This window comes from Crocodylus porosus, unplaced genomic scaffold (assembly GCF_001723895.1).
Source record: "Crocodylus porosus isolate Cpor-Errol unplaced genomic scaffold, CroPor_comp1, whole genome shotgun sequence".
In the NCBI taxonomy this organism is placed as follows: domain Eukaryota; kingdom Metazoa; phylum Chordata; order Crocodylia; family Crocodylidae; genus Crocodylus; species Crocodylus porosus.
The window spans coordinates 8,480,436-8,505,539 of record NW_017728921.1 but is presented as its reverse complement, the minus strand read 5'-3'; the positions used below and the strand labels follow the sequence as shown (position 1 = coordinate 8,505,539).

The window sequence follows — 25,104 nt, the reverse complement described above, 5'->3', positions numbered from 1 at the left end:
ATAGCTTGCTGAAATTAATTCTGAGACAACTTATAACCAGTGAGTGCATCTACACATACTATTAGCATGCAGCAATAAACCGTAGTGCATATCGCGCTGGAGTTTATTGCTCCCAGGTGCTGTATTTGCACGTGCACCTGGGATTCCAGCACATTGGGCTGGATTAGAGCAGCCCCAGCCGGCAGGGGGTCGGGGGATTAGCTTGTTAACCTGGAGCTGCTCTGACTCAGCTCAGTGTGCTGAGGAGGGGCTGACTGCGGTCCAAGGGTGCTCTAGAGCAGGGCTAGCCTGCAGGAAGCCCCTTCACTAAAGCACCCTTGTGCCCCAACTAGCTGGGTCAGTGTCTACATGTGCGCCACTGTGCATAAAAAAATTTCTTCAGCGCACAGGGGAGTATTTACAAGTACTATCCTGCTGTGCAATTAATTAGTTTCCTGAAGCTGAATAGGGCTGCACATATCGATGCTAGATGTTTACTGCAGAGCTGATTAGTCTACTCTGCAGTAAACATCTCATGTAGATGCACCCAGTGTCATTCAAAACAGAAAAAGCTGTCATTCAAAACAGAAAAAGCAGGGGGCAGTAGGTATTTACACAGGTATAGCAATGTGATGTGAAGAGATGGTACAGAAGAGCTCTTTAAATTCTCCACACACTTATATGACCTAATGGCTTGGGCTCTGAGCTGGAATCCAGAACATTTCAACGTCTCGGGGTTTCCATCGACTCCCTGGCTACAACTCATTTTTAAAAAGAGCCTCTTAATAGTTTCTCCTTTCATATCATGGGGTAATTAAACCTACCACTCAACAGCATTGGGAGAAAAAATTAATATTTGAAGCTGAAAAGTACTAGACAGCTTTGTTATCATTAGTTTAATTATTTTATTAGCATAGTATTATAGAGATTTAAAGACCATTAAAGCCTCTCTCTGACTTTGAAAGGGACTGTAAATTTCACATTCGGTAAATTCTTCAAATCACGGCATTAAAAATTTTGCTATAAATTTGTATTTTGTTGCTATTTAAGGCAGCCTTTTAACTACCACATTCCTTTGAGTAGAAGAAGCCTCTGGATTACATTTTTTCACTTAGTTTAAGGAAAAAACAAAGCTGCAAATAAAGACACGCTTACAAGGATGGAGCCTCTGCATCCATCTAGGCGCTTTTTACTTTTTCTCTTTTTTTTACACACAGATTTAAGATCCCAACCATTTTCAGAAGAAACATTTTATATTTAAAAAGTTGTGTATTTGAAGGCACATGAAAAGGGAACATTGTGTTTGGGTTTTACCCACATTAATAGCATTTATTTGTTGTTTTAATCGAGCCTTTGTTCAAGGAGAGCCAGTCTTTGAGAAAGCATTGTCGTTCAGATCAGGCCATAGCCAAACTGTCAAGGGATGCTGGGTGAAAACTATTAGCTTTCCCTCCCATGCAACTCATCACTTGTTGGGCTACTTGCAAATATGGTAATAGCTCTGTTGTGGTACTACACTGACGAGCAAAATGAGTGACCCATTTTTCCCAAACCTTGCTCCGGCAGGTTTTAAACGGAGATCGACCCTGTTCTCTGATGCTTCAAGGACAAACTTAATGAACATTTGACACCAGATAATTCATTCCAGCTTTATATACATGGTTGTTGCATAGCTGCTAGAACAGATAACGTGCTAAATGTATTGCTTGCATCTGGCACTCTCCAATGCTGTCCATGGCTCTCCTCCCTTTAGTTCCTTCGTTTGCAACCAGGGATAGGGAAAGTTAATGAGTACACCATCTTCCAGGGTTCCAGCGCGCGCATGAATATGTATAGTGGTTGTCCTGTCAGAAACAGTCTCCTAGAGAGAAGGTCTTCAAATGAGGCTTCACAGTGGCCTGTCAGATAAAATCGTTCGTTGTGTTTCTAGATGTATCATGCAAATAAATGCCCTCCAGCCATTGCCCTCTGACTCCGCACAGGTCCCTGTAGGAGAGATTAAGGACTTTATTTAGCAAAAGCCCAACGTTGGTTATAAGACCGCGGGGCTATTTAGAGGACTGTCCCCCGCCCCCCTCCTCTACAAATACTTGCTTCCCACTTCTGCGGAAAACTATTCCCTAGAGTTTCCCTGCAGCAGGCATCCTGGCTAAGACCAGCCCTTGAACTGGGGATCTCCAGTTGGGCATTTACATCTCGATTTTGCGGCAGGCTTTCAAGCTGAAGGGCTGCAAGAAACCTTTATTCTTTAGAGCCTGGAGTCAGAGTGGGACATATGGCATCTCCTGGCCTGTGGTCTCGTCCCCAAATCTGGCCCTGTCACAGCTGGGAGCTGTTCCCTGGGCTGCGTGCAGCATTAGGATACAAGAGCGAGCAGCCCGGGGTACAGTACACAGCTTTTCATTTCTGGCACGATCCGGATGATTTACAAGCTTTCTCGTGAATCTAATGCAATCCTCTTGGACCGTTTTCTTAAATGGTGACTGATTTTTTTTAATTTTTTTTTTTTTTTGCAACTGGGATTACTAAACTCTTTACCCCCGGTGACTATTTTTTATACATTTATATCTAAGAAAGAAAAGCAATGCGTCAAAAAGGGAGAGCAAGAGAACAAGGCTTTTCAGCAGTCTGTTATCAGCAGCCAGCATTCCAGCCAACAGGAGAAGGAGTTTTAATAAAATATATTGCATTTCCCTTTCTATTCCCCACCCCCCACTACTTTCTCTGCCCATCCCAGTGTCCTTTGCACTGGAGAGAGGAGCCTGGCTGCTCTTTCTTCCTCGAAGCCTCGTATTGGAAATCCATAGCAGTTAAGTTAGATGGGAAATTTTTAAGTGGGTCGCAGGGCAGTGGGAGGGGGCCGGATTGACAACCCAGCAGCACATCAGAGCTGGAGGCCGAGCACAGGTAGCCGGGATGCAACTGCTTGCAATCAGGTTTTGCCAGCGTGAAGAAACGACCCCAACCCTGCTCGGCTGATCCCCATGTCGGAAGTTACTGCAGCCCAAAAGCAGACGCGAGCATGTCCAGCCTCCTGGGACAAAGGGAAGAATAGAGAGCAAAGGATTCCCCCAGACGCGCTCCTAGCTACCCCCTCCCGGCACACGAATAGCTCTGGGCGTTTCATAGGTAGACCCTATATATCTCAGGAGACAGGTGTACCTTGGCTTGTCCAGCCCTGGTGTGAGCGCAGAGGGAAGTGCTGGGCTGCAGAGGAGCGGGCAGGGTTGGCCGCTGTCTTCTCACAGCAAGCGCTGCCCGGGTGGGATTCCCCAGCCCCTCCGTGGACCTCGGGCTCCTTCGACCACCGTCGTGGCCCGTAGGTCAGGGACAGAGGCAACCATCTAAAAAACCTGTTCACGAATCCTGCCCCTCCCCTCACCCCAATATAGTCAGGCTTACAGCTGTGAAATAATCATCGTTGCTCTTGCCTCGCAGCACGCAAGTCACATCGCAGTCAGTTCCCTCGCAGTAGGGCCCGGGACGCCAGGGGCCTGTGTTTAATTAGTCTCTCTGAAAAGTGCCTCCAGTCACATGGCTTCAAAGAGGCTTGCACAAAGCGGCATGCAGCAGGGTGTGACACGTAGCGCCACTTTTATTGTGGGCTTGGAATCGGCCTTCAAAGGGACCTTTGTATTAAGAGTCTGTGTGGGAAGTGGCTAATGACCTGCTAATTCCAGTGCAGTCAAATACGCTGCAAGCCCAAGTCCTCCTGTGCCCCGGACGCCCTTGATTCATCACGTAGGCCCCGGCCATTTGCAAGCGAAATGGGATGGATTCAGAATTGAAGCACTGCATACCCATTTTTCCCAGGTATACATGCTTATGCTGGATGTAGAAGACTGGAGAAACCAGCAGTGTGTGTGTGCACACGTGTGTGTGCACGTGCATGTGTACAGAAGAGATACAGCTAGGGAGACAGTGATTTTAAACCATATGCTAGAGGGATTTTTCTTAGCAGCGTGTCAAGTGACATGGAGCTGCAGGTGGGTGACACCCAGGACTTTACTCCCCCCACCCCCGGTCTTATACAGGTTTCCCTCACTTTATGCGGGTTCTTTAGTGCAAACTCGCTCTTATGCAATAACCCTTTTTAGACCAAAAATTCATTGTATGCAAACTAAATTCACTCTTATGCAATCGGTGCGGTGACAGCCCATAGTGAGCTACTTCGTGTGGTGTGTTGTGGGAGTGATGCGCACCCAAATATAGTCTCCAGCGTGGATCTGTATTCCTCGTTTGTTGTCTGCGACGTGTTTCTGTAGTTGGCAACCCCGTTATGGCTTCTAAGCATCCCTTTAGCTTATCCCCTCTCTGCTGTTGGTGAGTACCAAAATTGTCTTGTAAAAGTGGTAGAAATGGATCTGGGGATCAGTACAGTTGAGGTCTTGGAACAGATCCCTATTTCTTACATTGTAAAGTGGGCTCCCTTTATGCAAATGTGAGTTATGCACCATTTTCCAGGAATGCATGTACAGCATAAAGCGAGGAAAAGCTGTAATGTCCTGGAAAGGTATTACCTTGCACTTACACATTAAGCAGGGCTGGGCTGGCTCAGTGTTTGTGCTGGACCCCTCCAAGAAACACCTCCCTGCCATGTGAGTGACTTGCAGGTGATAGTACTTCCTTCTGGCATTGGAACCGAGCCATGGTCCTAGCAATACAGCCTTTCAAATAATGCGTAAAACTAAACTTAACATCTGACATCTTGTGGTAAAGATCGGGTGCAATTTGATCAGGAACATTAATGCCACTGTTCTAGCCAAATACTAACCCAACACTTTGGCAACTTTAATCCAACCTGCTATGGCAGTTGGATATGTGTGAATTGTGGCTTGGATTGCATGCCTACAGAAGGGAGAAGAACTTTCCTGCTGTCTCGCAGTATTTTATGGTTTCTGTCCCTTAGGCTGAACTTCAGGAGAACAGAGCTCAGTACAGGGCAGTGGGTTACACTCGGTGAGCACCTCCATTCTCCTTTGCTGATCCCAGCCTCTGAGCCGGAAAATCAATTTTATAGGCACCAAGAGATGTAGTCATGTTTCTGAATGAGGTATGTCTTTAAGCAAAAAAAAAGATCTAGATTTTGCTAAAGTTAGTGAACTGCTATATAGGGAGGGGGTGACCTCACCCTTCTCCAGCTTCTTCGTGATGCATTAAAGGCCTTGATTCCAGCCGAGAGAGAAATTCCACGATGAAGAAACGGAGGCGCAGAGCCACAGATTGCACTCCAGGACCCTTTTGCAAACCCTAGTTTAAGGAGCATGTGTTGGGATGGGGCTGGAGTTGGAGGAGCTGGGCTGTCCCTGGTACTAATGCAACTAATTTAGCACAAACCAGGAGAGACTGCTGTAATTTAGGCATCCAGAGTTCTCCTGTCCTGGTCCCAGGAGCAGCCCAGAATCAGAAGGGCGAAAGGAAAACATTCATTTTGCTGTTCTACAGTTAATTTGCAGCTGGTTTGTACTTGCGGTAAACTATGAGATGCTCAGTGCTGGGTCAGCTGTGCTAGCCTTTGCAAAAGTGGAGCAAGAGTGGAGGTGGAAGCAAGGTGCCTGCCTCTTCTGGGAGCCCCAAGGAGATGTGTGCCCCCACTTGCACGTTCCTTGGAGACAGATATGCAAGGGTAGTGGGTAGGAGAGTCTTTCACTTTCTGTCCTCTCTATCCGATTTGCCCTCTGGGTTTTAGCAATCTGCACACTGTGAGTACCTCAACTGGGGCATGATGGGAAAGATACCAAGGAGCGTACATGTTAATTGTGAAGTTAAGTCTATGGCACCCATCCCCAGCTAACAACAAACTTCTTGCACAACTGATTCTGGGGCCCACGCATCCTCTCAGCGAATAGCGCCGCAGTTAATTGTTCAGAGGAGATACTAAGCAAACAGGCCTGGGGATTTTACTGGGTCTGAGCGACAGTTTAATCCCTAGGTAGACTATTAATTTCCTTCTTATTACAACCATATGGATTTCCCATGCTGAACAGTCATGTTATGCTGTGTTGTAAAATCCTGACTATCTCATAGAAGCATGGGGGTTCCTGATGCCACAGCTCACATTTCTTACAGTTTAAAGAAAGAGGCCAAAGCAATTTCTGATCAGGTGTTCAGATTATTTTCCTGCATCATTTCTGTCCCTAAGGGGGCTCTGCAATTTCCCCTCTTTGTACCCTGCCATCCAGCCTGTTCCATTTGTTTTATCAGTCCCTGGCATTTGTAATTCACCCATCACTTCAGCATTTTGAACACAAAAGATAGGGTTTCTGTGGCTACATCTCGTTTGCCATAGCACTTTATGGCTATAGTGATTTGTTTTCTGTCTACCGTTCACATTCATACACAGAGATCAAATTTTCCAACCTTTGGAAATCAGGCTGGCCATCTCTTCCGGTAGCACAACATGGCTATTTTTGAAATTTTTGGATCTATATGTATTATTGGGGTGGGGCAGAGGCGTAGCTGCACCATAATATGTTAGCAGTGGGTAGAAACAGGTGGGTGGAGCACAGTTCCTATGTGGTATGTCCTTCCTCACCATTCAGTTCGCGCCCATGAGAGCAATTGAGAGGCAATCACCGTCTTCAGTAGCCTGTGCTGCTGATGTCCTTACCACAAAACAGTAAAACCGCTTACATGTAGTATGGCAAAGCCTGTGAGCCCCAGCCCTGGAGCTAGCGTGCAAGGCGCAGCACAAATAGAGGACACAAGGTTAGCTCCTGCACCACAGAGCTCAGAGTGGCTCCTCCTCTCGTACCATATCCTGATACTCTGCCTGCTGTATAACTGCGGTGACCTCCATCTGCAATCTTCACTGGCCATCACCATAATCCTCGTTTTAAAAACGGGTTGTTTTACAGCAATGATTTAAATTAATAGATAAGGACAAGCCCTAGTCGAGCCAAAAACAAGTGAGTTCTTCGGTGAAGTTGAGCACCAGGTTGTTACTGCTCCTCACCCCAAGTCTCTATAGCTTTACTGTGCACCTCTTGCTAACACTTATATCTTTCTCCTTAGATAAGCGAGAAATTCTGTGGTGTTGTCATTAATCTTATAAATAGTATCTTCATCTCAGGCAATTTCTGTCACATCAACTCAGTGGATTTTTAACGGGGGCACGCTAGGGCTGTTGCTGTTTCTGAAGATCAATTTTTTCTGTACAGACAAGGGCCATTGCGGCCTATTTATTAAAAGACTTTGTAGTCCCATATACCCCGCAAAATAGGCAATATAATTCTGGTTGTTTTTGCTTCCATGCTGTGTTCTAGGAGATGTATAACGTTTAGCCGTATCGTATATACCTAATATATGGACATTGGTAGGTCACTCATGACAGATTTGCACCCTGACTCCCAGATCACTCATATGCATTGTAATCTCACTTTCGCAGACCTAGTCCTATAGTTCAATAAACCTGAGCATTGTATTCTGTGTGGAGAGGCTCACAACTCCCAGTCTCATCTCTTCCAAGATTGCAAAGCATAAATAGGATGAAACAGTCCAAGGAGCATTGCATGAATTGTTGAGGTTAGATGAGATGAGTGGCTATTATTAATATTGTTCCTCTTGGAAATTTATATATGGAGAGAATTACCAGCTGCTGTACAGGGCAAGGCATCCCTGTGCAGATAAACTGTGCTATCTCCTTGCTGTCCCTGCAATATGGCTTTTACTTGGGAAGAATGTTTGTGGGCGATATCTTTATTGAACCAACTGCATGGCTGAGATAGACTTGGACAAGCTGTTGGATTTTACACTACCCTTCCTCAGGTCTCTGTAGTCAGGTACTTAAGTCTCTCCCAACCATGCGGTAGGTCCAGTAAAAAAAGTATCACCTGCGGGTCACCTTAAGAAGAACATCTTGCCTCCGAAAGCTTGGCTAACTTTAAATGTGCTGTAATATATGATAGGGTTAAGTGCTGGGGGTGGATTATGAAGATGCCACATGACTTTTTTCCTCCCCTTTTTGTTTGTGCCCTAGATTAAGGACACAAGATAATTTTGGACTGTGTAGTTATTGTATTAATTGCACTCCCTTCTGCATCAGCGAGTCCACTCATCTACAAGGGCTGGCCTACAGCAGAACTCCTTTCTGCTATTATTTAGGAAATATTGCTTTGGGAACTGCTAGCACAGATGACAGAAAGGATGGTTAAATACGTCACAAAATATATATATTTATCCAACATGATTATATAGAGTGAGCAAAAAATCCTATTGGAATAGCTCACTGAATGCCCACTTCATAACAATCAAAACTAGTTATTTTTTCTATGAAAGCATCTGTGCCTTACAGCTTTTACTTTATACATATTCTATACAATGAACATATTCCTGTAAACCTTAAAGCAGCTCCATTTAAAATCAACAGAACTGCTCCCTGGGCTGAGGATTTACTCAAGTGGGTAACAATTTGCCAAATCATGCTCTACATTTTCTGTGTATAATCTGAACATCTGATATATGTCATCGAATAGAGGCCAAATATAGTAAAAAGACCCCAATAGTCTTTCTCACTTTTTGCTGTAAGCAACAGTGTGATGTTGCCGCTTGCTGTTAAACCCAAGAAGTGGCTGCATTTTAGTGGTCAGAAAGGGAATCCAGTATTGGATGTCTCCAAAAAAAGATTTTATCTGCAGCCTTCAGAAGTTGCTAGGGAACAATGCTGACACATTTTCACTGATTATCTTAAGTTTTTCATGTTGAGGTCCTGCTTTTGTTTCATATTGGAGTCTCTTATCACTCCAGATCACGTAAAAATTTGCAGATGAAATCCTGGACGGGCGTAGAACTATACTTCTTGTGAAGCTTCTCCATAGAGCTGTTCTTTATACCACCTCAGCGTATTTCGCTATGCTCCAAGCATGTTATACCTTTCAGAGGTTTCGCCTCCAAACAGGGATAAAATTCAGATCTGTCTAGTCACTAAGCAGTGGCTCCATGCCACAAGCGCTGACCGAAATAACACGTGTCATGTGATTGGCCCCCTGAAAGCACTCTACAGCCATGCCGTGAGAGAAGTTCATGGCTGCAGAGTGCTTTAAAAGTGTCCCATCGAGCAACAAATTAACCCTCATCTAATGCGGGTTCAGATGAAGGTGCTCCAAAGTGGAGCACCTTAGGGAACTTCTGTCAGTCCCTGTGTGCAATCGGGGCTGGGCTGATGCAGCCCAGCTCTGCCCTTGTGCTGTCTGCAGGAAGGGAGGGGGAGATGAGGGAGCTGTGGGCTGAGGGGGAGTGGGTGGAATTGGAGCCCCCTCACCGCAAGGTCCCCCCAGCCCTCTCCCGACTTCCAGCTTAAGCTGGGAAAACCTAGCCTTCTGCTCCCTCCCCTCGCGTACCCCCTTTCCTTCCTGCACATAGCCATGGAGCTGGAAGAGAAGGGAGGGGTAGGGGAGAGAGGCTGCAGGCAGACATTTGCTCTGCTGGATCAGCTCTAAAGTGGGGCTAAATTCTCCCCCTCCCCCCACCTCCCAACAACAAACCAAAACCCAACAGCAAACAACTGTTGGGTCAGAGGCATCACTCTAACTCATGGCACTTTCTGCGAAGCGCCATGAGTTAAAGTGGGGAGCTGCATGTCTGTCAGTGCCCAATGTGAGCTGCAGGAAATGCACCCTTACAGGCACATTACTCATGAGACGCATGGTTGAGAAGCTGTGATTCTGTCCAGTAGCAGGCTGTGGTGCACCCATGTACTAATAAATATTACACTTCCATAAAATATTCGGTGATTCTTTAAGATGAAACCTGCTGCATATGTGAGGTATCATTTTTCTTGCTATATTCAATGTAGGCTTAGTCCTAAACCTCTCACTGGGTCTCAGCTGCAGTCTGTAGGGTCTGCTCATTCAAACCAAGAAAACAGAGGGTCTGTTTTGGGAGGGGGTTGTTGGTTAAACAGCAAACACCAAACAAACAGCAGCTGCTATATAGATGTCAGGATTGGAGGGACTGGGCACTGGGTACAGGTCTGCTTGACAGTCAATTCAGTCAGGGATAATCGTCACAATTCTGGCAATTAAAGGCAGTCTCTAGATGGGATTTCCATGGTGAATTAAATCCTGTGGGAAAGCCTTCCCCCCACATATTTGGAGACAGCATCCCTCGTACCTGATGCCCTAGACTGGGGCTTGGGAGATACGGGTTCTGCTCCCAGTTTTGCCGCTGGTCTGTTGTAAGGTTGGGAGAGTCATTTCAGCTTCCCCACTTTGTAAAATAGGACTCATGCCACTTCTACGCTCACTGCATAGTCTCTCCAAGCCTGGCAGCCCCGCTGTGGCTGCTGGCTTGCTCTCTGCAAAGCGCTTTGCTATCTGAGCACGACAAGTGCTGCACCCACCCGGTACTGCCATTATGCCCATCCCTTCCGCACATGGATGTCTGCTTTTGTAAATCCCCAGTGGCTGCAGGCTACTTACTGCTGTCCAGGCTGATGAGCAGCTTTGTTTCTATTCAGCTTTGGTTGAGGGGGGGAAGGGTTAAAACTACTTTAGGGAAAAACCTATTTCAGATGTTGCATCCTGTTCTTGCATATATTTTTGGCTGTAGTCAGAAGCAAACTGATTCCCTAACTACTTTAGACCAGCAGGCAGCCCTGTTTAACTCTGCCTATCATGGCTATAAATAAGCAAGCTCCTCCATCCCTTTGAACACGTATGTATTCTGTCTAGTGTTGTAGCACAGAATTGTCCAATTATTCATTGCTGGTCGGAAAAATGCCATGCAGATGTGAAAGATGTTAGCAATTCGCTGTTACTGGGACTGCATTTGTGGGTGGTCTCTGGGTAAATAGAGCAGGATCCTTTTGAAATCGGCCTCTAAGTACCAGCAGCCCATAAACAACATTTTTCTGAAACCGCCTGAGTGTTGGGTTCATAATTCCTATGGATATGAGGCTATTGTTAGGGTTGTGGATTTGTCCCTTAGGATAGTAAAACTTCATCACAGTATCCTTGGTTGTAAACACCATTGCTGATAGCAGTGGTATCTTGACTAATGCCAGGAATGAGGTTTTTGCTTGCTTGTAGCATCTGTGTCTGTAATGTCTGATGATGACATTTTCCTTTCCCTGCACTGTTCAGAAACCCATGTTGCTCCATGCGCAGTCAGCTTAATGAACCCAGCAAGCCCATGCTACCGGTATCCAGTATGCTATGCATAACGCATGCAGAACTGATCCTGACTTTCCTTCATGGCAGAAGGTACAGCAGGGTGGCACCTTATTCAGAGAGGCAGGAGCTTTCATAGGCAGCAGCCTGCTTTCTCAGATGCTGTGCATCTATGCTACTCCACAACATCAGATGAAAGGTTCTCTGAATGAGTTAGTTTATAAGGGCACATCTGGATGAGCATGGGCATGAGGTATGTGGCACCACAGGCCCATCTACGACGCCAGACACTGCACATGCAGGCATTCCCCATGCTGCTGCTTTGCAGCACAAGGTGGGTTTTTGATCCTGGGAGACCCTGGGGTCAAACCCATGCTGAAAAAAGTGGCATGCTGCCTAAAACCGGAGCTTGGCTGGCTGGAGCCACACTCCAGTTGCCTGTCAGGCTTCCTGCTGCAGGAGCACTGTGGATGCAGCTCCCGGAGGCCCTCGGGATCCTAGGTCCAGCTGCTAGCCCCCCCTGCCCCACCTGGGCTACCCTGCCATGCACCAGAGCACTCATGGCATGGGCGTTCCCTGGGACAAGTACCAGCGGCACAAGGTGTGCCATTGAAATGCATGGTCCCGCTTGTCTGGACATACCCTAAGGTACCACCTTATCCTGACTTCTGACACCTTCATATGAACACAGCTAACTACCTTTCTTTCTCGTCATGATTAATATCACTTACCTGCCAGCTGCTAGGACCCTGATGGAGGTGCTGCTCTGTGACCTACACAGTTGGATCAAATGAGTCTCCTTAGTTCCTGGACGATGTTGATGCATCTACACTGCCATTTAGAGGGTTGCCATAAAATGTCCTGAACCGTATAACGGTTAGTCCCTGCCTGTATTTGATCTTGTGACTGCTACGCGTTGGGTGCGTCTACATGTTCATTAATGCACTATAGTTACTGCGCATTATGTTTAGTACTTGCATAACTAAATAGTAAGTCCAACGTGCAGTATGTGGCGTTACTGTGCTGTAGCACCAGTGCACAGCTTTTTAGTGAAGAAAGTAGCTGAATAGCACTGAGCAGTAGCAAGCCGGGCAAAACCTGGGCGCAGTTATCGTCTCGCGTAGGCACACCCTTCATGCTTTCTGTTCCTTGGGTGGACCCTTCTAGGACCCTGTCTGTTGCTTGTCTCCCCTTGTGCACATGGCTCTAATTGCAGGCAGTTGAGATGAGAAGTAGGTGCAGAAAGACCAAAAGTGGAAAACAAAGAAGTATGGGATCACTGCTGGGTGACTTGCTGCGCTCACAGTGCCTGGGTGATACCCTAACACACTGCAGGGAGGTTGTCCAAGAGAAGATCTCATGACATGCGCTGATGTTCAGGAGATCTCTCGGGGCGAGGGGAGAGTCATTCGAAAGCAAAGGGAATCCAAGGACAGAGGCACGAGTCACTGCAGGGGAAAGCCCTTCGGAGAGCCATCTCGGGAGGCAGCTCAGATGGAAGGTCACGTTTATTACAATTTAACAATAAAGGAAACCCCCAGGAACAGGGTTGCTTTCTGATAGCAACGCACTGTGGGTGTGCATGGCTTCAGAGTGGAGAGAACCCACCTGTATAAATATAGCTCTCCTGCCAACTTCATCCATCCACCTGTCATTGCCCATTGCACAGGTATTTATGCAAGTGGATCTTTAGCAGTCAGATACCACCGTTAGGACTCTCCCATGCAGACTGACACAACCAGAAAGTTTTGTGAAAAATTGCTGGGACAAAGTGTTGTCATGCCAAGTTGTAAGGTCACACGCTAGTGACCTCCCTTTGGGATGGGACCAAATGACGCAGTAGCACTGCCGTGTGATGAGATTGTGTTTGCGAGTTGCGTCGCGTCTCCCAAAACGGCGTATTTGTCCATCATAACACAGTAACCTTAAGCAAGCATCCAGCCTTTCAAGGTGCTGAATATCCTCAAGCGCCACGTGGACAAATGGGGCCTATGGTTGTAATGGTTTGTCTAAAAAGTAGATGGAGGGTACAGGTAAAAATCATGTATTTGTTTTGATTTTGAATTAGCGTGTATATTTTTTCCCCCCCTTTAACATGCAAGGGATGTGTGGGTTTTACAGTCAAGTTTCAGTCTTGCCAGACATGCTTTTCATAAGTACCTTCTGTTTGAAAACCACAAAAAATACATTATAAACTCTCTGTCTCTCTCACAAACACGACAGACAATTTTTCTCAAGCTCGAGACACGTATTCCAGAGAGACCTTTTTTATTTAATGTGTGGCATGCACAGTTCATCTTCTGAAGCCTAAATTGGTCTTGCGCCCTTTCGCTAATTAAATTTTGTTGCAAGTCTTCCTGAGACTTTTTTTTTTTTTCATATCCCCATTTGAATGAGGGGGTTTTAGTGTCTGGGTGGAGTATGTTTTCCTCCTGAAATGTTAATTAGATAGAGAACACGTTAGGCTTTGGGAAAGCTGTATTGCAAACCCATAGATAAACAGATTGATTTAATTTTAATCTGCTTTCATGGTGATGCATAATGATAACTGGTTTCTGTCTCACAGGGCTGAAAACCACAGACCTTAATAAGAGTTTGTGGGTATATTATACAGCTTTAAATAGCTTGTGTTGTGCTAGACCGCTCTCCATAAATTATTCTAACTCCATTAGTATCTCAGGGACTCCCGATTCTCTTCTGCTGTAGATTTTCAATCAGTGAAACTATTAATATAACCTGGAGAAACTTTAAGGCATCTTCTCCAAAAACAACTGACAAGTCTGATTTGTATATGAAGCATCCCAGAGAAAAAAAGATCAGCTTTGCAAAAGCGAACTTCTTGCTCTAATCTGGAAGTCCAGAGTCTACTGTTTTAAGTATTGCGAAGGAAGTACTAAATGAAGAGCCAGTGCCTTCAAGCCTGAGTGCCTAATATTAGGCTCCTAAGTACGTGGCCTGATTTTAAAGAGATGCTGCAGCTCCCATTTCGTTTGGTTCAGCCAACTTTAAAAGGTTTTGTTTAGGGGGCACGGCTTGGAGATGGCTCTTTCAACCTTATGGAAAACTCTCAGGTCCAAAGGGGTGCTCTACAGAGCAAAATATTCTCTATAGTGATTTCATGTTTTATGATCAACGTTTTCCTTAATTCCAAGCGATGGCATTTGTATTCCTCGGGGTTTGTCTACAAATTCATTGCCGTGTCAAACTCACTCATAGCTGCTGAACTTCACCTGGGTTCTCACTGAAAATATGCTTGCTTGAACGGCATTAAACAGATTCTGCCCTGAATCAGCTCCACTCATGGAAAGCATTAGGACTGAGCAAGTACCAAGAGAATGAAATGCTTTCCAACCAGCTCTCATCGCACCGTTGGCTTTAAGTGGATACTTTGATTAGCTCTGTCTGTACGAGAAATGAAGACGGCAAACCTGTAGGCATCAATATTGGAGGCAGACTGGAAGCAGAAGGAGAGGTCTGGCATACTTCTGGGAAAATGGCTCCTTCTTTGATAGGGGGGTTGTTTTGGATTATCCTCAACTAGCCATATGAGAGCTGACCCTCCCATCTATGGTACCTTGCCATGACTGAACCAAGAGTCCAGAAAGGGAAACAGGAAGCGGGGCAGATTGGATTATGAGATTCTGTCTAGCGCTTTTAGAAAGAAATCTGCCCACACCTTGTCTCCCCTGTATTTGGCTCTAATTATGGCCAGCGGAGACAAAAGGTCTGGATACTTTCTTTGCAGGCTGCAGTGCCCAGGTGAGTGCCGAATGCATTGTAGGGAAGGTTAGGTCAGGAGAAAGCTTGACTTCAAGCCCCAGTGCCCAGGAGAGCTTTTGAGGGCAGCTTGCTGCTTACTGAGGGGGAGACCAAGCAGTTTTTAATGTAGATGGTCAGCACATTTGGGTCAGAGGGCAGTCTTTAGGGTAAAACTATGTAACGACATAGTTAAACCCTGAAAGTCTCACCATTATCTCTAGAAGCCATGGTGGAGGACGAGGTGGTCCTTGACATACACAGGTGCTAATCATTTGAGACCTGTGAATATAAAAAGCAGAGCCTTAAAGCAGATCATGAAGTCCCCCCCCTCGAGACTGAGTTTAGAAGATTTTTCATGAGATGAGAGGATGGAGAGGGACGTAAAGCCCTTCGCCATTTCCTTTGGCTTTTGATTTTGTTGTGAGCCTTTGAATTGGCTCCGTCTCTTCCCTACTAACAGTGTCAATTTGTCTGGCACTCTTCTTCAAGTTGTTTTCTGCCTCAGCACTATTCAATTGCTTGCTAGTTTGTTGGGGTTTTTTTCTTTTTGTCTTATTTTTTTGTTCTCCACAGGCTGGGTGCTGGTGCACGCTCTCAGCTCTGCTTCTGCAAATTAGAAATCCAGCTAGAGAAACCTGTGCTCATGTCAAGTCAAACATTTTCCTTGCAATCTTGTTTCAGGTTAAACACGTTTATAATGCATTTTAATACAGCCTTTTATGTGGAAGCATCCCCAGGTGTTAACACATCCAGTGCAAGGTGAGAAATAAGTTATTGTTGGGTAATCAGCTCAGGCTTCAAGTGAAGGCACCATCTATAAGTTTTGGTTTTTGCCTTGATTTTGACTCGTGTATCTGGACCTGGTGAGCGAGACCAAGAACATAAGGATAATTGGCAATGGGGTGAAGAAATATGGTGAGGAATAACGCCAGTGCTTTGTGAGTCCTGATTCGAAGAATTACTCAGCAGCTTTCAGAATCGAGTGGTGTTGAAGAAGAGAGACCTCCCAGGAAAATACAGGATATTAAAAGTCAGCATGCGGCTGTCGGAGTGATATGCCCAGGGATAAGAGAGCTTTATCTGAGCAAGATGTACTGCACTAGGATACTGGGTCATAGGATGCGGGTTAGTGGAGAGGATAACCACATCTGGGCGGCTGAATGCGTGTGTGTGTGGCGCAGCAGTGGCTGGGCTTATAAACTTGCCCATTGCTTTCAATATGGGGTTAGTTAGCTTCCAGCTGTTCGTAGCAGTCCTATGCTCGGTGATTGGGCCAACTAGTTTTATTCTGTGGACAACTGTATAAAATAAAGACCCTTTTAGGCTCCAGGCTTCCCTCCGAGCCTGCAGCCCCAGGTTACTTGGTTCTCAAGCTGTTTCATTCTGTGGGTCTCGAGACCGCTCTGCATTTAAAGAAAATCTGTGCCTCTGGACCCCAACAGGGTCTTTAAAATGACCCCTTCTGACCCCCGGCCATTCAAATGGGACACACTCCTTTTATTAGGTGCTTAGAGCCATGGTTCTCAACCTTTTTGGACATGAGGCACCCCTCACTGGACTTGAGGCATAACGTTTGTGAGATGAGTGGCACCCAGTTTCAAAACCGAATTTATATAGTACTGCGCTGACTTCCTCGCACAGCGTCTGGGCAGCAGGGGTGGAGGGTCACCCAGGCAGGGACCTGGCTTGTCTGCTTATCCCCTCTCACCTTGCCTGTCTCCTGCTGACCGTCACGCACCCTTCAAAGGATCTGGTGGCACCCTGGGCTGCCCTGGCATCTTGGTTGAGAATCCTGGTTTAGAGGTAGCAGAGGGGTTTCCAAAGTTGGCAGCCATTAAAAACCAATGGGAGTTGGATGCCTGACTCCTGAATCTGGCCCCGTATATATTTGTCCAGTGACGCTGGGAGCAGCTCGTAATGACACAGTAGCCTGTGGTACCACCGCTGTTAACAGGTTCTGTCTTTTCTTTTATTTCTTTTGATGGTGAAAGTAGCTGACATCCCTTGAAGAAGCATGAAAGATTCCCATGTATCTTTGCCTCAAGCACCTTCAGTAATAGAAAACCAGAATCAATTTCCTGGATTCGAAACGTCTTTATTTAGCCGTGTTGAGGGGTCACTTTTGGTTTGGTTTGGTTTTCGGGAAAGGGGATAAATGACATTTTTTTTTTGAGGCAGAGCATCCTTAGGAATTAAAGATGGCCAGGGCCTGGCCATAGTCTCTGCCACTCCTTCAAGTATTGCCTGCCTTTGATCTCCTCTTAGTGGTGGTGCTGAGTGAATTTTTTCTCTTTCTTCTTTTTTTTCCCCCCTTCCCTTCGGTGTTTCAGGCGAGACGCTCTGTTGACATTGTACCGTGGCACTAAGCAGCACTCATGCTGTAATGCTGTTATTTTTCACCAGCCAGCTGTTCCACTTTATACAACACTTAAGTAACAATTTCACAGCCATTACCAGCCTGCAGTAATGACACAGGCTGAAAGCTAAGTGCTAACTGGTTGTAAACTACGAAGAAAACTGGGAGATGTTAAAAAAGACACTTTGATAAATGAAAAAGGACATTGTCTACATTTTAATTGGTGGACTTGAAGCCTTTTTGTATCACTGGAGTGAACATGATGCTTAATGGGTCATGAGACAGAATTGGGAAATCACTATCTTTATGTGCTTCGGAAATATATGTTCTTGATTTCAGGTGTGATGTATTGATTCAAGGAGTTTCCTTTACCTCTTTCTTCCTACCTTGCCTTGTACCCTGCCAGCCCCGACAGGTTTTCAGTGTGCAGGTACTCTCAGGGGCACTGCTTGCTTACACAATTGATCTGCAAAGGGATGAGCTGCATATAAAGGTCTCAGAGCTACACACCGCTGGTTAATACAATAGCATAATAAAAAGCAAAGAATAATGCAAACTACAGGAAAATATATGGACTGAGCCTTTATTGAGCAAGTGAAGTCAAGTGAAGGGTTTTTCAGATCTCTATTTTTGAGAAATACTTGGTTTTGGCTTTCAGTAAAGACCCGCTGGGCAGTTTTCTCTATGCTCAAAACATTAGAATTGGTTGAATAATGCCAATTACTCTTTGTAGCAAATTTTGATTTTTTTTTTTTCATTTCCCTTTCCCCCCATTAAAAATCAATGGAAATTTCCATTTTTCCATTATCTTTTTACATGTAAATTCAACTATGCCAGATGCAAAATGCTTTAAAAATCCTTCTTTTTAATTTCTAGGTTTTTTTGAATTCAAATCAAGTGTAGATCAAAATTCCTTTTTGTTTGGAAAATTTGACTTGATTGGCTTCTTAAAAACATATACACACGTTATAATCATCCAACATGAATTAATGGTGAATATGAAGGCCTGGTTGAATGTTTTATTTCACTGAAAAGTTGACTTCTTTTTCCAATACATTTTTTCCACAAAATACTTTTCTTAAATGCCGCATTTTGGTTCTTAGCTGGAGAACTGGAACATTTCTGGGGGAAAAAATGTTCGTTTTGCTGAAATACTTTTCCCAAAGATACTTACTAGGGCTGTGCGAAGCTTCAGTCCCTGGTTCGAATCAGCAGAGATTCATCTCCCAACTCATTGGCCAAACTTCTGAATCTGAATCGAAACAGGAGACCCCTTAATTGGAGAGATTCAGAGATTTGGACACAGACACAGCTTTAAATGTTTTTCTACATAGCTCTAGGTACCAGGCAGCTCGTGAATGCTGCAATGCTGGGGCACATGGAGTGTCCCACAGGGGCACGGGGGGCTCCCCAAGGCACTCGGTAGCAGACCCAAAAGTACACCAGAAACAGTTTTGGTCCACTTCGGGGTCCGCTGGGGAGCGTGCGAGGAGGCCCCCCACCCCTGCAGCCTCGCCTGGCTCAGCAACTGGTGCCTCCTGGGCCTGGAGGGGCACCTCGGCTGATCACCGAGCTGGGTGAGGCGGGGGTGAGGCACCAGGTGCTCCCTGGTGGACCTGGAAGTGGACTAGAAGCACTTCTGGTCTACTTCTGGGTTCGCCGCCAAGCATGTGGGGGGCCTCCCCCCTCACTCCTATGGGATGCTCCATGTGCCTCAGCATCGCAGTGTTCACAAGGTATGTAGAAAAACCTCGAGGTATGTAGAAAAAACATTTAAAGCTGTGTTTATGGCTGAATCACTGATTCTCCTATTGGCATCGAATCTTCGGATTCAGCCGAATTGAATCGGGGACTGTAATATGAATCAATAAATTGAATCACTGTCCTTGATTTGGGCCAAATCCAAATCGAATAGGGTCTATTTTGCACACCCCTAATACTTACCATTTTCTAACTGATGCTACATGGAATAAAAAATGCCAAGCTGTTGAAGTTTTTGCCCCTCTAAAATGTGACTGTATTAAGTGACAGAAACACTAGTCATGTGGCCCCTGATCAACATGATCAGATCCTCAGATCAACATGCTAACTGAGAGGGAACGGGGACGAGGAAGAGAGAAAATATATATCGTTGTCATGAGTATGGTATGTCTGTCTGCTTATGTGCCTGATATTGCTCTTCCTACTTGGGTAGAGTCAGATCAAAGGACACCGTCGGAAGACAATAAACAGGAAACAAAGCAATGACAGAGATAAGTATTTATTGGGAAATACCTACCTGTTGCTTGCGTCTAGCCAGGGCCAAGGTCAGGCTATTTTGCCAAGGCCAGGGCCAGGACCAAAAGACCACTAAACTGTAAAGACTTCTGCTTATTAAAAAAAGGAGGTGGGAAGAGGCAGCAGAAGACTCTTTCGAGGAGAAATACTTCAAGCAGAGTATTTCAGTGATTGGGACTGAGTAAAATTCACAAGAAGTTGCAAGGAAAGGCAAAAGTTCAGATGAAGCAAGAAGCAGAGACCTTTTTTTTTTTCTTTGAATGCTTTCCTCTCCTTGTAATGCACTGTTGGGGGAGGACACAGTATGTGTGTTTCCAAGAAGTCTCTTCAATCATCACAGGTCACAGTCTCCTGGGGAGGCATTTTCCTTGCAGGCCTTAAATGCTGTCAAGCCTATTTTGTGTCACAGTTGGCAATGTAAGGGGACTGCATGCCAAGTATCCAGTCCAGGTATGCTTGAACCATGGAGTTTGTGTCACCTGAGTGGGATATAGTCAAGGAGGGACAACAGACGGGTCTGAGCCAGAAAATGCCCTGAAGCTGTGAGATGTGGAGGAAAGTAATTGAAGCCTGACAAAAACAGTGTCATTTTCACTTTGGCAATCTACAGCTTTAGGTATGTTAGTTGAAACAAAAAATGTGCCTTTGGTTATTATCAACCCAGTCTCACCCAGGTTCCTTCTTGATAACTGTTCAGTACTACTACCAGGGTGCATTGAGTGGATACAGTTTTGCCCCTCACCAACATTAGCAAACGCAACCTCAAGACACCTGAGAGAAAATGAATTAACATGGCTTTTGTGGAATCCATGGGTTTGTGGTAATTACGGCGGCGCATTTAACTGATTCCTCTGAAAAGAGTTAGGAACCTTTAATTCTGTAGAAAACAGCAATCTTGTTCTATTATTGTTTTCAGTCAAATTAGAGGTTTGGGGCTTTTAATAGATGACTAAATTAGACCTTATCAAAATCCTTTAAAAGAAACCCTGATCCTTAGACTGCAATTACTCCGGGGAATGCAGGCAAAAATTGGCATTTGTTTAGAAACATCAGAAGTCAGCACTGGCTGGCATTTTGTTCCTGGGTGATGCAAATGTTGAGAGTAAACCAGCTTAAGTTGCTTGTCTGTTTTCGTGTACATCTTCCTGCTTTGTCACATAACCAGGGCTCTTGAAAACACCCAGCTGGAAGATACCGAATGACACCAATGGGGGTTGCCTGTCCCTTTGTTGTTGTTGTTCTTTTTAAATAGATTATTTTGGGGGGGTGCAAAAACAAGGGGTTTCTTCAGTTCCACATGTGTGGCCACTTCCTTAAGGCCTAAGTTCAGACAGACAAAAAGCTCAAGGCTGAATCGATTCACTCTCCGCAGGTTAGTCTAAGCTGAGAAGATTGAACCGATAAGCAAGTGAACAGACATTCACTTTTGATTCAGGAAATGCAGCCACAGGCCTGCAGAGGCCAGGGCAGGAAATGGCGGGTGCTAGAGCATGCCTCCCTGCCCGGCTGGAGCGGACAGCTTGGGCTAAAGCTAGCCTGCCCATCCTGTGAGAGGGGTTTGTGGGTGGAAGTGCAAAGCATCCTGGGATGTTGAGGGAGACTGAGTTTACTTGAATCTGAAGGGGATGTGGGACGGAAGTTCAGTAAACCAATTTAACCTAAATCAGTTAAGTCTGATACTACGTCCATCCAGATTTATCTTGCACCAGTTTCAGCCATTTTGAAAGTGGTTTATGTGCACTGCACTCTGCTGTGTTACAGATTTGAACCAGTTTCCTATCATTTCTACTGGCTTGTGTGTAACTTCTGTCCCTAGCCTAACAGAACTGAGCTGTGGGGCTTTATTCTCATTTACAGTAAGTCCTTCATAAATCAGAGGAAAATGACTACGTATGTGTCTACACACACACGCATCTACTTGCACATAATATCAGTCTGTATATATGGTGGGCCTTATTGTCTACTGGCATGCGTGCAGAGTGTGCATTTAAACCAAGCAACACGGGATGTAAAATGTTGCCTGTCTAAGGAAAGATGAGCCATTGGTGAAGACATAGATTCGAAACCCTGCTCTACCCCAGGGTTGTGACCTTGGGCAAGTTGCTCAGGCTCACCCTCCGCAACAGGACTCGGGTAGAATTTAGTCTCTTAAACCCACAAATGTGAGCTTCAAAGTCCAAAGGCATCAATGTGTTCACTTAAAAAAAAAAGTTCCCTTTAACTAAAAGTTTTGGGCCTAGGCATTCCAAGAAATCTGTGCTGTCTAGTCTGTGCTGAGCAGTTTGGTGCTTATTTCATACCGAAGGCCCTTAGGAGTCCCTAACCAGGTGTTCTTCTACCTGCAGGCTCTGAGAGAACTGTTTAGAGAATTAACAATTCATGGGAACAGAAAGAGGGGAGCACAACTCTAGCCTAGTGGCCAAGGCCCTCATCTGGGCAGGGAAACAGCTGAATTCTGGTGTCTCTGAAGGATGTTAAATGCATTTTTTTCTGTGACCATTTAATGTTAGATAAATTTGAAGTCCTTGGAACAGGGACCAGACTCTGATCTCCCCCTGCCTGTGAAACTTTTTGTGCTGACCACCAGAATAGAAAGGCGTCCCTTGCACTAGGGCACACGACTGTTAGATATGGGGCCACAAGACGTTGGGCCAGGAGAAGCAGCTCAGTTTTCAAATGTAGGGTCTTAAATGGGTTTCTGAACCCCATGTTGGGATGTTGTAATCAGCATTAATGCTTGTTCATTTGGATGAGCTAGTTAGGTGGCCAGATTGAAAAGCTGGCCCAGTAGGATGGATGGGATATAGTGTGTGCCAGTTTATAACCGTTACCTGATCTTGAGAGGTCCTAAGCACTCACAACCCCCAGTGAAAGTAATTTGGAATAGTACTGTCTGGATCTATCCCAGATGTTCCCATTTGGCTGTCCTTCTTCCAGCAGTACAGAAACCAGGCAGCAGATACCTAAATGTCATTCCCCCAAGTTAGCTGGAACTGGAATCTGTTTCCCGCCACCTGCTGCTGTCTCTTTCTGACTCTCTCACTGTTTCTTTAGTGAGATTGCAAAGAGTACAGTTTTGTTCCTCAAACTATGATCTGGCCACTGGTGACTCTTCCTGAGGGATGTAGCTGGAATCAAGTTTAAGAGTAAATAATGCATCATACTATGGTAATGTTAGAGTGATATTGTAGTCATGGTGGTCCAGGAATGATGCAAGAGGCAAAGATTTCTTCGGGTGGTATCTTTTATTGAACCAACTGCCCAGTTGGGACAGAGTTAGACACGCTTTCAAATACTAGACGTTTGAAAGCTTGCCTATCTGGGTCCTAGCTATACAGCTGGACCAATAAAAGATAGCACCTGAAGAAATCCTTGCTTCTTGCATATTGCATCATGCTAAAGAGGCCCCAAATTGTCAAATTAGCACAGAAGAATGTGCACCTAAATTGCCCAGTCTCCATTCTTTTACAGTGCTAAAGCTAGTATTAAATTATAGTAGCTGTCATTGATCTATTGAAAGAACAAAATAGATAGCATCCATATTGTCCAAGTTTATTAAAAGAGTCTCATGCCATCTTATTTTGTCAAGATGCTGTTCTCAAAGGATTTCATAGAAAATCTTCTAGGGAGGCAGAGCCAATAAAGCTTTCTAGTGATACTGATATCTCTGCGTGGTCAGAGCTGTTTACAGAAAGCCTCAGACACTTTCTTTTTGTTTTCATAATTGAAAACTTGCCAGAATGCTGAATGGATTTTGTATATGAGATATTTAGCAAATATAATTAAACTGTAACCTTGTGACAGCTCATGTGTTGGGATATTTGACCACACTGGAGTTTTTTCCTTTTTTTTTTTTTCTTTTTTTTTAACATCTTTGAAAGCCAGCATCACAAGAAACTCTCAATTCAGCAAAATTGGCCAACACTAAAGAAAGCTAGAGTAAAAAAGAGACGCTTCACTATTATAAAGTGATATATTTAGATAGTTGTATTTTTTTAAAAAAGAGAAATCCAGTGAAACTAAAAGCAGCTTAATGAAATTAAAAAGAGAAACAACATTTTTTTCTTATTTAAACGTCTCCCCTTGCAGCAGTAGTAAATAAATAAATAAATAAATCCCCCAAAACCCAGCAGTATAAATGACAACAAATTGTAGCTTCACTTTGAACTTAAATTTAGCAATCTAGTGTGTTGTGGAAAGGAAATGTAAATGTAGTTCTAATTATCTGTGCATTGATAACGTTTTTATCTTGACTTTTTGTGCCTTTTTTATCTTGATAACATGTTTATCCTCAGTCTGCCTTTTTAATCTGTAGGCAGAAAGCCGGGCAGAGTGGCACCTTCTAGACTAACTCGTTCAGAGAGACGTGAGCTTTCTTAGGCTATAGTCTCCTTCTTCAGCTGCTACAGGGAGACTTAATTCTATTATATCCTTTCCTCCTGCTAATGTTGGCCGTCTATAATGAGCAATGGCATCTTTAGAGGGCCAATAATGAGAAAACAATGAAGATCCATGTAACAGCTGGAAATGACATTCTGTATCTAATTGTTGACATGCACTCTTGTTCCTCCTAGGGCGAAGGTGAAGAAAGGTGTGAATATTTTCAGTGTCAGAGCCAGCAGCCCAAACTTATGGGACATTAGAGAGAGCATGGATTATTCTGGGAAATATGCACCAGCTGTTATTGTTTGCCAGAGGAAATCTGCTACCTCCGAAAATAGGTAGGTCATTGCCAGTATTTTTAATGACCGACGAGCAGGGGTGGCGGTTTGTTTTTATTCTTAAAGGTGATGCATCTTCTTGGCTATGGTTTTGAATAACTTTCATTATTGCTTCCAAATATACACCATAAATGCATCAATAAAAAAGCCGGTGCTAGCTCTAGTTTATCATTCTGTACTTACTGTATGCATTTCAAACCAAAGAGTACTTAAAGAAAATGAAAATGAACAGGAAATATTCATTTCACAGGAATATTTCAAAGGCCTAGTCTCATGGCTTTGAATTTAATTCAGCCTTATTGTTCAGCCTTTTCTAATTATTTGCTGCCAGCTGGTCAGCGATTATATTGGTGGCCTGTTAATTACAGTCCTTTTTGTGCCCTGGACTTTCCAGAGGGAGCAAAAACATATTCCCGGCATGTTTTTTAAGTGCTTTTTTTTTCTATGAATTGTTAATCAACAGTAGGAGACTTGATCTTCAGTCATTAAATTCCCACTGTGTAATCACTGATGTACTACTACATTGACCCTTAAAACAGTCTTTGTTTGGCAGTTGTTTGTTTCAGGTTCTTAGCATGGGTGCGTGTTTTAAAGAGTAAATGTTTGTACCGCTAGTTTTCACTTCATTCATTATTCCTGGAAAAGCGTGGGGGCAGCTGGCAATGAGCTGGAGTTTTGTCGTATTTTTAGGTATTGCTGTTAAACCCGCGTTATAAAGAGGGAAGCCAAATTCTGGAATGATTTATCTGCTGTGAAATTCCATTGATCTAGCCTGGGTTTGCAGTGAATGCAGGATTTGGAGATTTTTTTATTAAAAAGAAAAAGAAAACAACAATCCTCTTACTATTAAATACAGTGAGCTCAGTGGGTGGGAATGTGAAAAGAAGGGGGGACCTCCGTTCCA

General features: G+C 44.6%; 1 protein-coding gene across 1 annotated transcript in view; it reads left to right on the top strand.

Annotated features, from left to right (window-relative positions):
* TMEM132D (transmembrane protein 132D) overlaps positions 1-25,104 on the top strand; it is a 287,698-nt gene that overhangs the window by 54,061 nt on the left and 208,533 nt on the right. Inside the window, exon 3 of the mRNA XM_019539389.1 lies at positions 24,054-24,200. Coding sequence (XP_019394934.1) covers positions 24,054-24,200 — 147 coding nt within the window. The remainder of the gene's footprint in view (positions 1-24,053; positions 24,201-25,104) is intronic.